This window comes from Pteropus vampyrus, unplaced genomic scaffold (assembly GCF_000151845.1).
Source record: "Pteropus vampyrus isolate Shadow unplaced genomic scaffold, Pvam_2.0 Scaffold605, whole genome shotgun sequence".
NCBI lineage: Eukaryota > Metazoa > Chordata > Mammalia > Chiroptera > Pteropodidae > Pteropus > Pteropus vampyrus.
This window is the reverse complement of record NW_011889386.1, coordinates 178,771-190,471: the sequence shown is the minus strand read 5'-3', so window position 1 is coordinate 190,471 and position 11,701 is coordinate 178,771. Positions and strand designations below refer to the sequence as shown.

Genomic DNA, 11,701 nt, shown 5'->3' with positions numbered 1-11,701 from the left:
TTCGGCCACCGTTTTCCTTAACGTCAATACGACGGCTCGAGACTGGCTTTTCCCGAAGTCCCTTTACCCCACCGTGCCGCCTACAGCGAGTGACGAAGCAGCAAATCCCGTGCGTACCTTTGGACCTTTTCCAGTACACCTTCGCCTGCAGCCGGCCGTCTTGATAGAAGGGCACCCCGATCTCCAGCGGATGGCTGGGCCGTCGTCTTGGGAGAGGGGCCTGCGTTTCCAGAACGCCTTTTCTAGTTTTCCCGAGTTGTTCTTCTACGACGAAGCATAACGTTCTCATTGACTGGTTAAGAATAAGGCGAAGACCTGAGACGCATCCCAGCGTCTTTAATTTCACTGTTATTCATTCACATTTAGTGACTTTTTAAAAGCGAAAGGCGATACAACTGTAGATTCTCTCATGCCCAAGTGATAACACCCACCCCCCGCCCCGCACCCCGCAGAATATGTTGCAGTACCCGAAAGGAGCTGAGACGCGCCCCCCAGAATTTCAAACAGCCTCAGAGATGCTCTCACTGAAATAACAGGTGTAAAGAGTATTTCTCGTTATGGAGGTGTTTTTTTTTTAATATGCAAATATCGTGTCGGCAGAGCAGGATCGCTCGCTTTTCATCGAATCCCATCGCTGTGCCTCAGCACCTGGTACACGGCCCTAAACGGAAAGATGGGTCCCCTCTGCGACGTCAACGGGAAAGGATGCACGTCGCATCGGCCCACGGATCTGCAGACCAGTGACGGCGTCCCAAAAAGTATTGCCTGCGGGCCAGGCCAGGACGAGGTTCTAGACGATGTAACCTCGACAAAGGCCGGCCGAGGCTGGGCGTTTTCCTCCTCGTTCATGGTTGTGGGAAGGGACGCATAGTAAATTACGGGAGTGGGCAACCCCATCGCAGCGTCTACCGGGGGAGAAATGTCGTTTATTGGACAAAGCGAGGGAAACTGGAAGGTGAAATTATGTCACATAATAGGCAACATCCTCGCCACCGGCAGAAAGAAACACGGTCTTGGGTGAATCGGAACTTTAAAAATGTGTCTGGGAAGGAAGCCGGGGAGGAAGGAGGAGGCACGAGGTTAAGGGGGACATGTCTGCCTCGGGGCGAGGCGGGATGGCCCAGGAGCAAACGGCGTGACGTGTCTCCATCCTCTGACACGGCACACCTGGGAAATCATCATCCGGCATCCGGGGGATGTTACTGGAGAGGAAAGGAGGCTTTTAATAGTTGGATTCGTATTTAGAGGATTTTAGTTTACATCGTTCCAATCAATGCTTGGACATGAGAAACATTCTTTAGACTTAAGGGTTCTTCACCCAAATCCAATACGTATGTTGGGGGGTGGGGGGTTCCCACACCAGCAGGCAGGTGTCTGAGACCCGCGGGCTATCCGGGGTTCAGCGCGTGGAGACCAGCAGATCCTACAGGCTAAGGGCTCAGCCCACACGATGAGCCCCAACCTCGGACACCGGTCACAAGTCCAAGTTCCTACTTGGGATTCCGGTGGCCTCTATGCACGGAGCTTCCCAGACCCCCTCCGTGCGCTGGATTCATTTGCGAGTGCGGCTCACAGAACTCAGAGAAACGTCATACTCGCTAGGAACAGTCCGCCGGACGAGGTGCACAGGCCAGGCGCGTGGGAAACGGGGTGGGTAAGACTTCTCTGCCCGCTCCAGGGGCGTCGGTCTCCCCAGATCTCCACGTGTTCACCACCCCCAGAGCTCCTCACACAGTGTCCTTCTGCGTTTTCACATGCACTTCATTCATTTAACCAGGCTCGACTGATTAAATCACCGGCGACTGGAGGCTGGACTCAGACTCCAGCCCCGCCCCCACTCCCCGGAGCTGGGGGGGTCGCCCCGAAAGTGCCAACACTCTATCCACAGGTTGGCTCCTCTAGCGATGACCCCACCGTTAGGCGCTTTCCAGAAGTCACCTCATTAACGTAACAGGAGACGCCTTGATCAGCCTCATCACTTAAGAAATCCCGAAGGTTTTGGGAGCTCTGTGCCCAAACTCATGACCAAGACCCAATACGGATTTCTTACGCTAAGTCACGATGTCATGGGCTACTCCTTTATGACAGGTGCTGCGTCACACCCTGTAAGGAGCCAAGACAGCCGACAGCACAGCAAGCGCCGGGCCCACAGGAGGAGGCGGGCGCAGGGCTCCTGCCCCAAACTCATCCCTTTCCGGACACCCCTGTGGGGTTCGAGACCGGTCCTGGTAACACTCAAAGTGACAACTGACTAAAGAGTTAAGATTTCCACACGCCCATTGATGCGTCTAACTCCGTCAACAATTCGGAAGGCTGAGGCTTCGCCAGCGAATCGGTCTGGCAGTTTCGGTACGAGGTCGAATCAGCACGTGGACTCCATCTTCCTTCCTTTTCCATCCTGTGCAAACTTTTGTGTGTCGTCCTAGATAAAAGAATGTCTTTTTTTTATTGACACGTAGTGTCGGCAGCGCGTGCCGTACGAGACGTGCGTACAAATTTGTCTTAGAACTGGGCAGCTGCCTCGAAGCCTGCGCCCCACATTTTCAGAATCAAAAAGAACAGAACAGAATCATTTCGACCACATTCCACGAAGGTCCGAGGTCTCATTTCTACTCTTTAATCGTTCTAAAAGTGCAGAGGATTTAGCTACTCTGCTGGTTTTTCAGATGTCAAACAGTTGATTAATTGTACAGATGGAGAGATTCGGGGTATTTTCTCTGCGTTCTGTTTTTATTTCTCAGGCCTCAAAGAATATTCCACTTGCGTGAGGCAACTATAAAACACTTGGAATCTGTCAATCCTGAAAATATTCTTCTTGGCTCCAAAAACGCCAGCTACACTTCCATTAAAGGCGGGTTATGTCTTTCATCCTTGAAGGGACCATGTTATCAAACTGCACGCATACTCAGCCTTTGCTTCCACAGAAATATCTATCAGGGAAACACCTAGGAGCCTGCAGATCTGGAAAGACGTAATTCAAAACGTAATTTATATGGTGACATTTACTAGTTTCCTTCCTATAAAGTGTAATTTCCCTTCCTTACACCATCAAGTTGTAATTATTCTTTACCTCCAGTTGGTTCACGATGAAATAGAGACCGTTCTTGTAAAAGTTATATACCTGTGTTTACGAGATTGTATATCAACACTGGGATATAAAATCCTGACAAATAACCAGCTCTATGCTGCATAATCCTCTGCAAAGCTGGGGTCCTCTGTAGGACACCTCGAGACACAAGCTGTGTGTGTAACTGCAGGCACTTCATACTATTACTTGTTTTTGTTATTATTATTATTATTATTTTTTACTTTCTTCTTATTACTTTCCTGGCTGCACGTGAGAGGAATCAGTTCATCCTTAGAACAGAGTGGCCTTTGACAGGTTTACCTATCAGACCTCTTCGCTGGTCGGGGAAAACCTTCTGCAATTTTAAAAGATAATTAGAACATGACGTAGACACTCAGAATCAGGCTGTCCAGATGCAGAGGACCCAGTCGAGGTTGTCGATGAGAGGGAATAACGGATTAACTTGCTTTCATCAGTATTGAGGGAGCACGGCCACGCGCAGGCATAGGCCCCTGGAGCTCAGCGGTGGACCGTGACGGCTGCTGTGGGCACACAGGACACTCTGATTCCAACTTCCACAGGGACGTGTCTAGACCACACGCGGTGAAGTCTACCACGTGCCACAGAAAAGACACCTCTGCCTGAGCTTACAGGCGACAGAAGCTGAACATGGGTGATGGGTAGTAGATACATTTACGGGGGACCGTGTGGCTTTCCGTACGCCGTGCGATGTGGCTCAAGGGGACAGACAGAGGTTTACGATCCTGCTTGAGCGCATGGGAGAAGAAGCTAATCACAGAGGACCTCGAGCTCACGGGGTTCAGTGGAGACGGCGGAGGGAGCGGGCCAAGGCCTCAGGTGTGGTCTGCAAATCCAGCGTCCCAAAAAGTACTGCCCGGGGCCAGGCCGGGACTAGGCTCTAGATGACGCAACCTCGACAAAGGCCGGCTGAGGCCGGGCGTCTTCCTCCTCGTTCATGGTTGTGGGGAGGGACGCATAGTAAATTATGGGAGTTGGCAACCCCATCGCAGCGTCTACCGGGGGAGAAATGTCGTTTATTGGACAAAGCGAGGGAAACTGAAAGGTGAAATTATGTCACATAATAGGCGACATCCTCGCCACCGGCAGAAAGAAACACGGTCTTGGGTGAAGCGGAACTTTAAAAATGTGTCTCAGAAGGAAGCTGGGGAGGAAGGAGGAGGCTCACGGCGAAGGGGGACACGTCTGCTTCGGGGGAACCGCAAAGGGAACACGGACGGTGGACGAGCCTGTCGGGGGCCCCGGGGAGTGGGAAATGCCATGTGTCGTTACTGTTTCCGCGAGAAGATGTTGTCTGCCGTCCAGAGGATGGACAGTTAAGAAAGAGTGGAAACCGAACCTCTCATTAGGACGCTACTTTAATTTCCTGAGAAAGAGGTGGCAGCGGCCAGCACGAGGGGAAGAAATGGACGGATCCACGTAGAATCTGGAACTGGAGACGAAAGCTTTGGATTTCTGGAGAGGAAGGACGGAGAAGCCTCGGTCGCTGGCAGGAACAGAGGGAAGAATCGGGGAGACATCCGAGGTGGGGGAGCCGGGGCGAGGACGGGGCGGGAAGGGGGTGCACAGGTGGATTTGGGGTGTGCGACACTACAGGTCCCGTTGGCTCCTGAGGGGAGGTGCTGCTCAGGCAGCGAGACAGATGACTCTGCAGTTCACGGACCGGGGGGACATCGGGGGTGCCACATGGGACTCGCCGAGACCCCGAGGCAGAGAACTGCCCCCAGCCCTCCTTCATCCTTCCCCCACGCATGCACACACATGTGCGCACACGCACACGCACACGCACACGCGTGCTGCTGCCTTCGTGGGGCCGCCGGCCGACGCCCGGTCGCCCGCAGAGCCCCTCACTGTCCCAGGCTCCCATCCTACCGCGTTAGCCGCTTCTGCTTCCACGGTCCTCTGCAGCTCTGCATGGGGACAGCCCGACCACTGCGTCACCGCGGTCACGTGCTTATGTCCCGAACCGAACAGCAGGGGCTTTAGGGCAGGGGTTGAAACATCAGAAAAGCTGGCCTGGTGTGCATGTGTGTGTGTGCACGTCTGCGTGCCTGTGTGTGCATTCGCAGACGTGTACGCGCACGATCTGCCTACGTGTACGTGTGCACACGCATGTGTGTATAAACACGGGCACAGAGACACTATGTAACACAGTCTATACGCTGTGCATGTCACACAGCGTGCATCTATTTACAGTATAATACGGCATGACATGGTATTCATCACTAGACACAGGAATGTCGTAAATCACGGGCACGCATTTCTGTTTCATAAACGAATGAATGGATGACTGGATTTTCAAAAGTCAAGGAAGTGACCGAACACATAAAAGCGTTTCTATGGGAGTTTTAGGTAAAAGTTACACTGTACCCAGAAACAGGAGGATATGCACAGTATCATAGACTATAAATATCATAGGCACAGAAATAGTAGACTTTTCAAGCCCATTTAATCTCCGAAAGGAGGACTCTTCAAGAAAGTAGGAAGTTCTGTTTCTAGTTCTTTTTGGAAAGCATGATTTGGACCCATTTTTCTCCCGGGTAGTGAAAGGCAATTATGAGCGGTCACTGCACCTCTCTCTCCGGGGGGCCGGCCTAGCCTCGCCTCCCCTACACCCAAGCAAGCTTTCGGCACACTCTTCACCCTCCGACGCAGCCCACGGCGCGATGACAGGCAGACAGCGTGGGCTCCGGCAGACTCGGGGTCCACGGCCCTGAGCCCCGGCCCCTCAGCCCGCCCTCACTTTCCATCGGCCTGAACCCCAAAACATGGCCGGGAGCGAGTCCACATGACTCCTCTCCACGCCCCGCCTCGGAACGAAGCCAGAAACGTCAGGGGGAGGTGATTTTCGGGCTTGGAGGTGACAGTCCTTCAGGACCGACCTCTTGCTTTGCTTGGTGCATGGCGAGCAAACCACTCGCCATAGAAAGACTAGGAACTGGGAAAATCTGCGTGGCGTGATTTCGTCACTTGGCCCAGCGGAGACGGAGCAGCCAGCCTCTCCAGCTGTACTTGTGACCACTGCATCCAAGCGATAAAAACGGGCGTGTCATCGTTTTATAGGGGACGCGACGGTTTTTCATGATGCACCGATCCGTACTCTCCTGAGAGACCGGTATGCCGAGGTGCAAGGACCCAAAATGACGTCCGTCGCAAATTGGGTCAGAATGAGGCAGAGAAAGTTACCCCATTGGGTTTGCATTATGACACCAAACCATTGCACATAAAATGGGGACAGAAATCAGAAGACGAGTTTTAGAGATAAAACTGTTCCGTGCGTCACCGTTGGGAGGATGTTTGGTGAACGTGCTCATCAGCGTGAAGGTTACCGAGTCAGGACCCCAACCGAGACACTCGCTCGGCCTGCATCGTGTCTCGCTCGGATGGTGTGGGGAACTCTGTGCTAACACCGGGAGGCACTTACTGTCGCTGGCGGCGTGCGTGCAGGAGAAACGCAGGGAGACCTTGGCACTCTTGAGGCGTGTCTGTCCCCAGTAGGCGACAGCCTGCAGCTCCACACTGTACTCACCGTCGGGCTGGAGTCTCTCCAGAGTCACAGAGTTGTGGGCCTGTGAATGAGAGAGACACACGCAAACACCATCACGAGCCTTCCGTGCACTGTGGAACGCCGCGTGTCACCATGGCTTCTACTGATCCATGTCTCTGATATTCTGAGGTCACACGGTTTTCTTTATCTTTGGGCTCAGAAAACCCAGTTTTACTATGGATCGAAATCCATTTCGTAGAAAAGTCAAAACACGTTTTTTGTTTTTTTGTTTTTAAATTGTGTTCCCAGTCTAATTATTAGATCCTCTCCATCAGCATGGAAATGAGTATTTCTGCCCCGAACCCTTGTCTAGATGTCACTTCACAGAGAGAAAAAGGACCCGTCTGAAATAAAGCAAGAGGCTCGTGTTGGCACCTACCCAGAAAAATTATGAATGGGCCTTAACTGTGTATCCTTGATATTTATTCCAAGTGTTCTATGAGTAAATTTCCACTGAAAGGTGTCAGGAAAAAAATCGATGCAACAGAACGCTTTGAACATTTTTCTGCCGTTATCAGCTAGTCACCCAATCGTCCGTGCGTGATGCTACATACTAAATGAAGAACGTCAGATGAACGTAATTTGCGCCATGGCTTAAAGCCAGACCGGAAGTCTAATGAGCCTGAGAGATAAGATGACATTCCGAGTGATCAGGTATTCGATGGTGGGACTAAGGTAGAAACACAGGTGTCCTAACTCTGAATCCAACGCCGTTTTTATGGCTTACAGGTATCAGAGTGACGTCCCTCGCAAGAACTCGTAATTAAGAAAAATAAGGCTTTTGTGTCTTAGAATTCAAAACATTCGTCAAAATATAACGCATCGAACAGTACCTAAGCTAACGGGGACTTGTCTACAAACAGTCTAGCTGGCAGCATTAACAGTAAATGGCAGGCACTTAGCAGCATGCCCTGTCCAGCAAAGACATTCCCATTTGGGGCACGCACCATGTGATAATAAGGGTTCCGTAGGAAGTTGTCAACCACTGGATCACGTGAGTAACTCCTCTGCTTAAATGCCACGATCCCCCGGTAACATTTCTGAGTTGTAACTGGGGGTCTTTTCAGGGAAAGAGCGTGACTTTCACAGGCGCCGTTTTACGATTGGGGCTCGTCAGTATCAGAACAGGACCGTCTTGCATCCGGCCGGCTCTGCAAGGCCGATCGACTGCGTTTGCAGGAGGGGGAGGCTGAGAGCCCAGCGGGCTCCCTCCGTCTCTGACCCCACAGCACGTCTGCTCGCACGGCTGTGTCCCGATGGCATTCAGGCAGCGTCTCCTGTTGGAACGCACACTGCTCTCCCTAAACGATGATCTTCAAAAGGTAAAATAAAATTCACATTGGAAAGAGCAAGTTCTTGAACATCCCCACCGAGGGGAGCTGGATGGCATCTTAGGAAAGGAGACGCCATGGGTCCCCAAGAAGAAAATTCCATCATTTCTCATGTTCTTTTCTATTTTTCTAATTTCTCATTTCAATTCCCAATCGGTCAAGTTTTCCCCTTAGTGATTTGCACAAACGGCAGTTTACGTCTCGTGCATCTAAAAATATATGTCGCTCATCAGATAGCGAGCCATGGTTTACGCTACTCTCTGCTTATTGACAACTAAGATTAAATCTGCCGTTCACGTTTTATTTATGTAATTGGTACATCACAGGAATAAGCCGCCAACTAAGCCGTTGGTCTGGGTTGGTTATTAATGCCCACGGAATATGTCAGCGCGTCCCATGTGACAGTTCGCTTTATAGTCCTGCGATCACACTTTTAGCTCTTTGGTCTCTTTCGATGCGATCGGCATGCATTGCCAATTAGCGCTCGCTGCGAAGTCCTCCCAAATAAAAGCCAGAACTGTAAGCAAGTTTCTTAAAAACAAAAGCCCAACGATGCCACAGCTAAATATCAGGGATGAGTTTTGGAGACATGTTTCATAATTCTAAATGGCACCAAAAAAAAGTCTTGCTATCGTTTTTTTACAGCACTTGCAAACACTTTTTATTTATTCATTTATGGAATTCAACTTTATAAATTAGGGGGAAAGTGTTTATGCATGTTTTATAACAACATAATAAAAGCATGTATACTGAAAGGAAGCCTTATGACTCCTTATGCGCTGAACATTTCATATGATAGAAAACATTCCTGAGCATGGAAATCTCACCGCAGCAAACTGTTCAGTGAAGATTTTATTTCTTGGCGGCTGGGGAATGGAGCATTCCACGTTGTTTTGATGAGAAACAATACATCAATGAGAAAGATATATTGAGAAATAGATCAGTGAGAAATATGGACTGTCCAACACGCATTTTCTGAGCCGTTTACCGTTCTGCTGATGGAGTCACAGGTGGAATCACCTTGCAGCAGAAAAGACATGAACACCTGCCCTTCGAGTTAAAGGGGTTGCCCACCAAACGGAAGAAAAAGGCGTAAATGTGCAGGGCATTTTGAATGATGTCATTTTCTGTCGCTAGCTACGTGGTATGAGGATAAGTTTGGTGCCTTTCATTTCTGGAGTTCTGACTGCCATCTGGCTACGAGTGCATCGATGGACCGAGTTCAGCTGATTCGCTTACAACGTCAAAGGCAGAAACAGTGGGCGTGGCCCTCTGCTCTCTGAACTTCCTCGGTCCAGACGCAAGGGATAGAAGCTCGTGCTTCACCCACACCTCCTCCTAGCCCAGACCCGTGGCCGTCAGCTCCAACAGCCCCGCGGGAAGATGCCACTCTCTCTTCCTCCCAGCTGTCACTTACCCCGTCCGCCGTCTTTCTCCGCTTCTTTTTCGTGGGGACGAGGGACTTGCCGTTGACCGTCCAGCTCCAGAATACTTTGTAGTGATGCAGCGGGATATCCGGTTCCTCGGGAGTGTCCCAAACGAGAGTCACGGTCACGCTGCCGTCGCCGTTGATGGTGGAGTTTGCGAGCCGCAGGTTGGCCGGAGCCGGAGGCGCGGACGGATCTGAAATCCCAGGAGAAAGATGAAAAAGTGATGCCTTAAGTATCAAAGATGCCAGGCCAAACCCCCGTCTTTGTCCCGACCACGCGATCGATCACTGCACGGAGCCTTGCGCAGTCTATGTACAATAGCTGGAAATGAATAGTGGGTAACGTCCCCCTTAGAAGCCTCAAATTAATATACGGTCTGCCAAACAAGGAGATGAAGGCATCTGGCCACGTCTGTAATCTGGAAGGGTCCTTCTGGTCGTTTGCACGCCACCACGACCCCACCAAATTTTCACCGTACCGAAATTGGTAAGTTCCTCTAAGGCACAGTAACCTTCCATTCAGGTTGCTTGGCATTAGGTGAGTAAGCAAAGTAAAATTGCCCTTGGAAATTCTGGAAAGACATGTCCAGCTTCTGGAAGTACCCGTTGCATCTTAGTGGCCCTGGCGCTTTGCATTCTTGTATCACATAAGAGCAGCGACAGAGACGGGCGACAACAAACCGTTTTTTTAGCCACATTACAAATCGGATGACAGACAGACAACACCCACTTTCGTAAATTCACCGCTTCCGGTTTGTATCACAAACCAAAACCTTCTCAGCCGTTGAGGGAAAGATTAGCTTCCGGAATTATTAAGTTACAAATCTCCACTGTAAATATTTGTATTAAGAGGACTCAATACGTGTGAAGCTATAGGGTCTTTTCTTCATTTTCTGCCATAAACTGAGCAAATGTAGATGCCGTTTACTGTGATTTACAGATGGATGTGGTCCAGGACCCCTGCCCAAGAAAACGCTGTCGATAACTCTAATAACAAGACCTTCTGCAGCAGAGATGCGAAGAAGTTTGCTATAAATAAAGCAGCATGAAGGAAAAACACCTATGTTCCTACTCTCAGGATTGTTCGTGTTTTGGGAAGGATGGAAACGTGAATTATTTTTTCTAAACCCCTTGCTTTTCGCTGACATGTATAAAGACTGGAGGTTTGGTTGGTCGGTTAATTTTTTTAAATGAGAACGTTTCGTGGTTGCTTTTGTAGGTAAGTGGCTCATCCGGGCCCAAGATGTGATATTGCTGATCAAGTGATTGTAAGTCAATCAAAATTGGGAACCTTCTGTATGCGCCTATGACTTGTACTGGAATATGAGAATTCAGTGACTCTGGCTGGGGCATGCATATATACTTATTATATAGATAATATAATGTGTTACATGGTACATATATTCTATATCATATACTATAGGCCTCCTGTATCTTCAGAGGATACATTTCAAGACCCCCAATGGATGCCTGAAACCACGGCAGATAGTTCAACCCCTTATAACCCGGTATAACTTCCATTACCTAGATGAGACAACCCCAATCTCTTTTCCCCCCAAAGATAATCACTATGAAAATTAGAGCCCCGCCTTGTAGAGAGGTTCCCTGCATTACCAAATAAAGTTACATGAATTTTGTTGACTCACGAGAAATATTTTCTTTTGATTGATGTGGTTTTCATTGTAGACTTCTGAAATGTAGTTGAAAGTATGCATGTGAAAAAAATATATATATATCTATGGATTCCACATTATGACAAAGTCCTAAGGGAGTCTACGATGTATTTATTTGGTGGTGATGGTGGTGCTGGTTTTAACCGGTAAGGATCTTAAGGGTGAGAGAGATAAAGTGAGTTGTCCAAGGTCATTCACATAATTGGTGGCAGAGGCAGGATTCAGAATGGAAATGAGGGACACAGAGGGAATTGAGGCTCTAACGACACGCACCCCGCCCTGCCACACATTCCACCTGTGCTTTCCGTCATCGTCCCAGCGACGGGTCCCTGTCCCTACAGAAAGCAAACACGTTAAGCCCTTTAATGCGAACGTGTCTGTCCCTCATAGTCTAGTGCAGAGATTGAGGGGCGGACAGTGAATGTGTAAGTCTGTGTAGCACAGACCGTCTCTGCTGCGATCACTAACTCTTGTCGCTGAAGGTCAGATAAGCAAGCGCATGAGCGTGGCCGAGTGCCAATAAAACTTTATCTGTAAAGACAAGCAGCGGGCTGAGTTTGGAGCACGGGCCCTGGATTGCCAACCCCTGACCTCGAGTCTTTCAAAAGCGGTGAC

General features: G+C 49.8%; 1 protein-coding gene across 1 annotated transcript in view; it reads right to left on the bottom strand.

Moving 5' to 3' along the window:
- Nucleotides 1-11,701, bottom strand: part of ANOS1 (anosmin 1) — a 143,771-nt gene that overhangs the window by 27,186 nt on the left and 104,884 nt on the right. The window contains exons 7-9 of the mRNA XM_011384651.1: nucleotides 9,402-9,607; nucleotides 6,531-6,675; nucleotides 118-264 (exon numbers count right to left, since the gene is read on the bottom strand). Coding sequence (XP_011382953.1) covers nucleotides 118-264; nucleotides 6,531-6,675; nucleotides 9,402-9,607 — 498 coding nt within the window. The remainder of the gene's footprint in view (nucleotides 1-117; nucleotides 265-6,530; nucleotides 6,676-9,401; nucleotides 9,608-11,701) is intronic.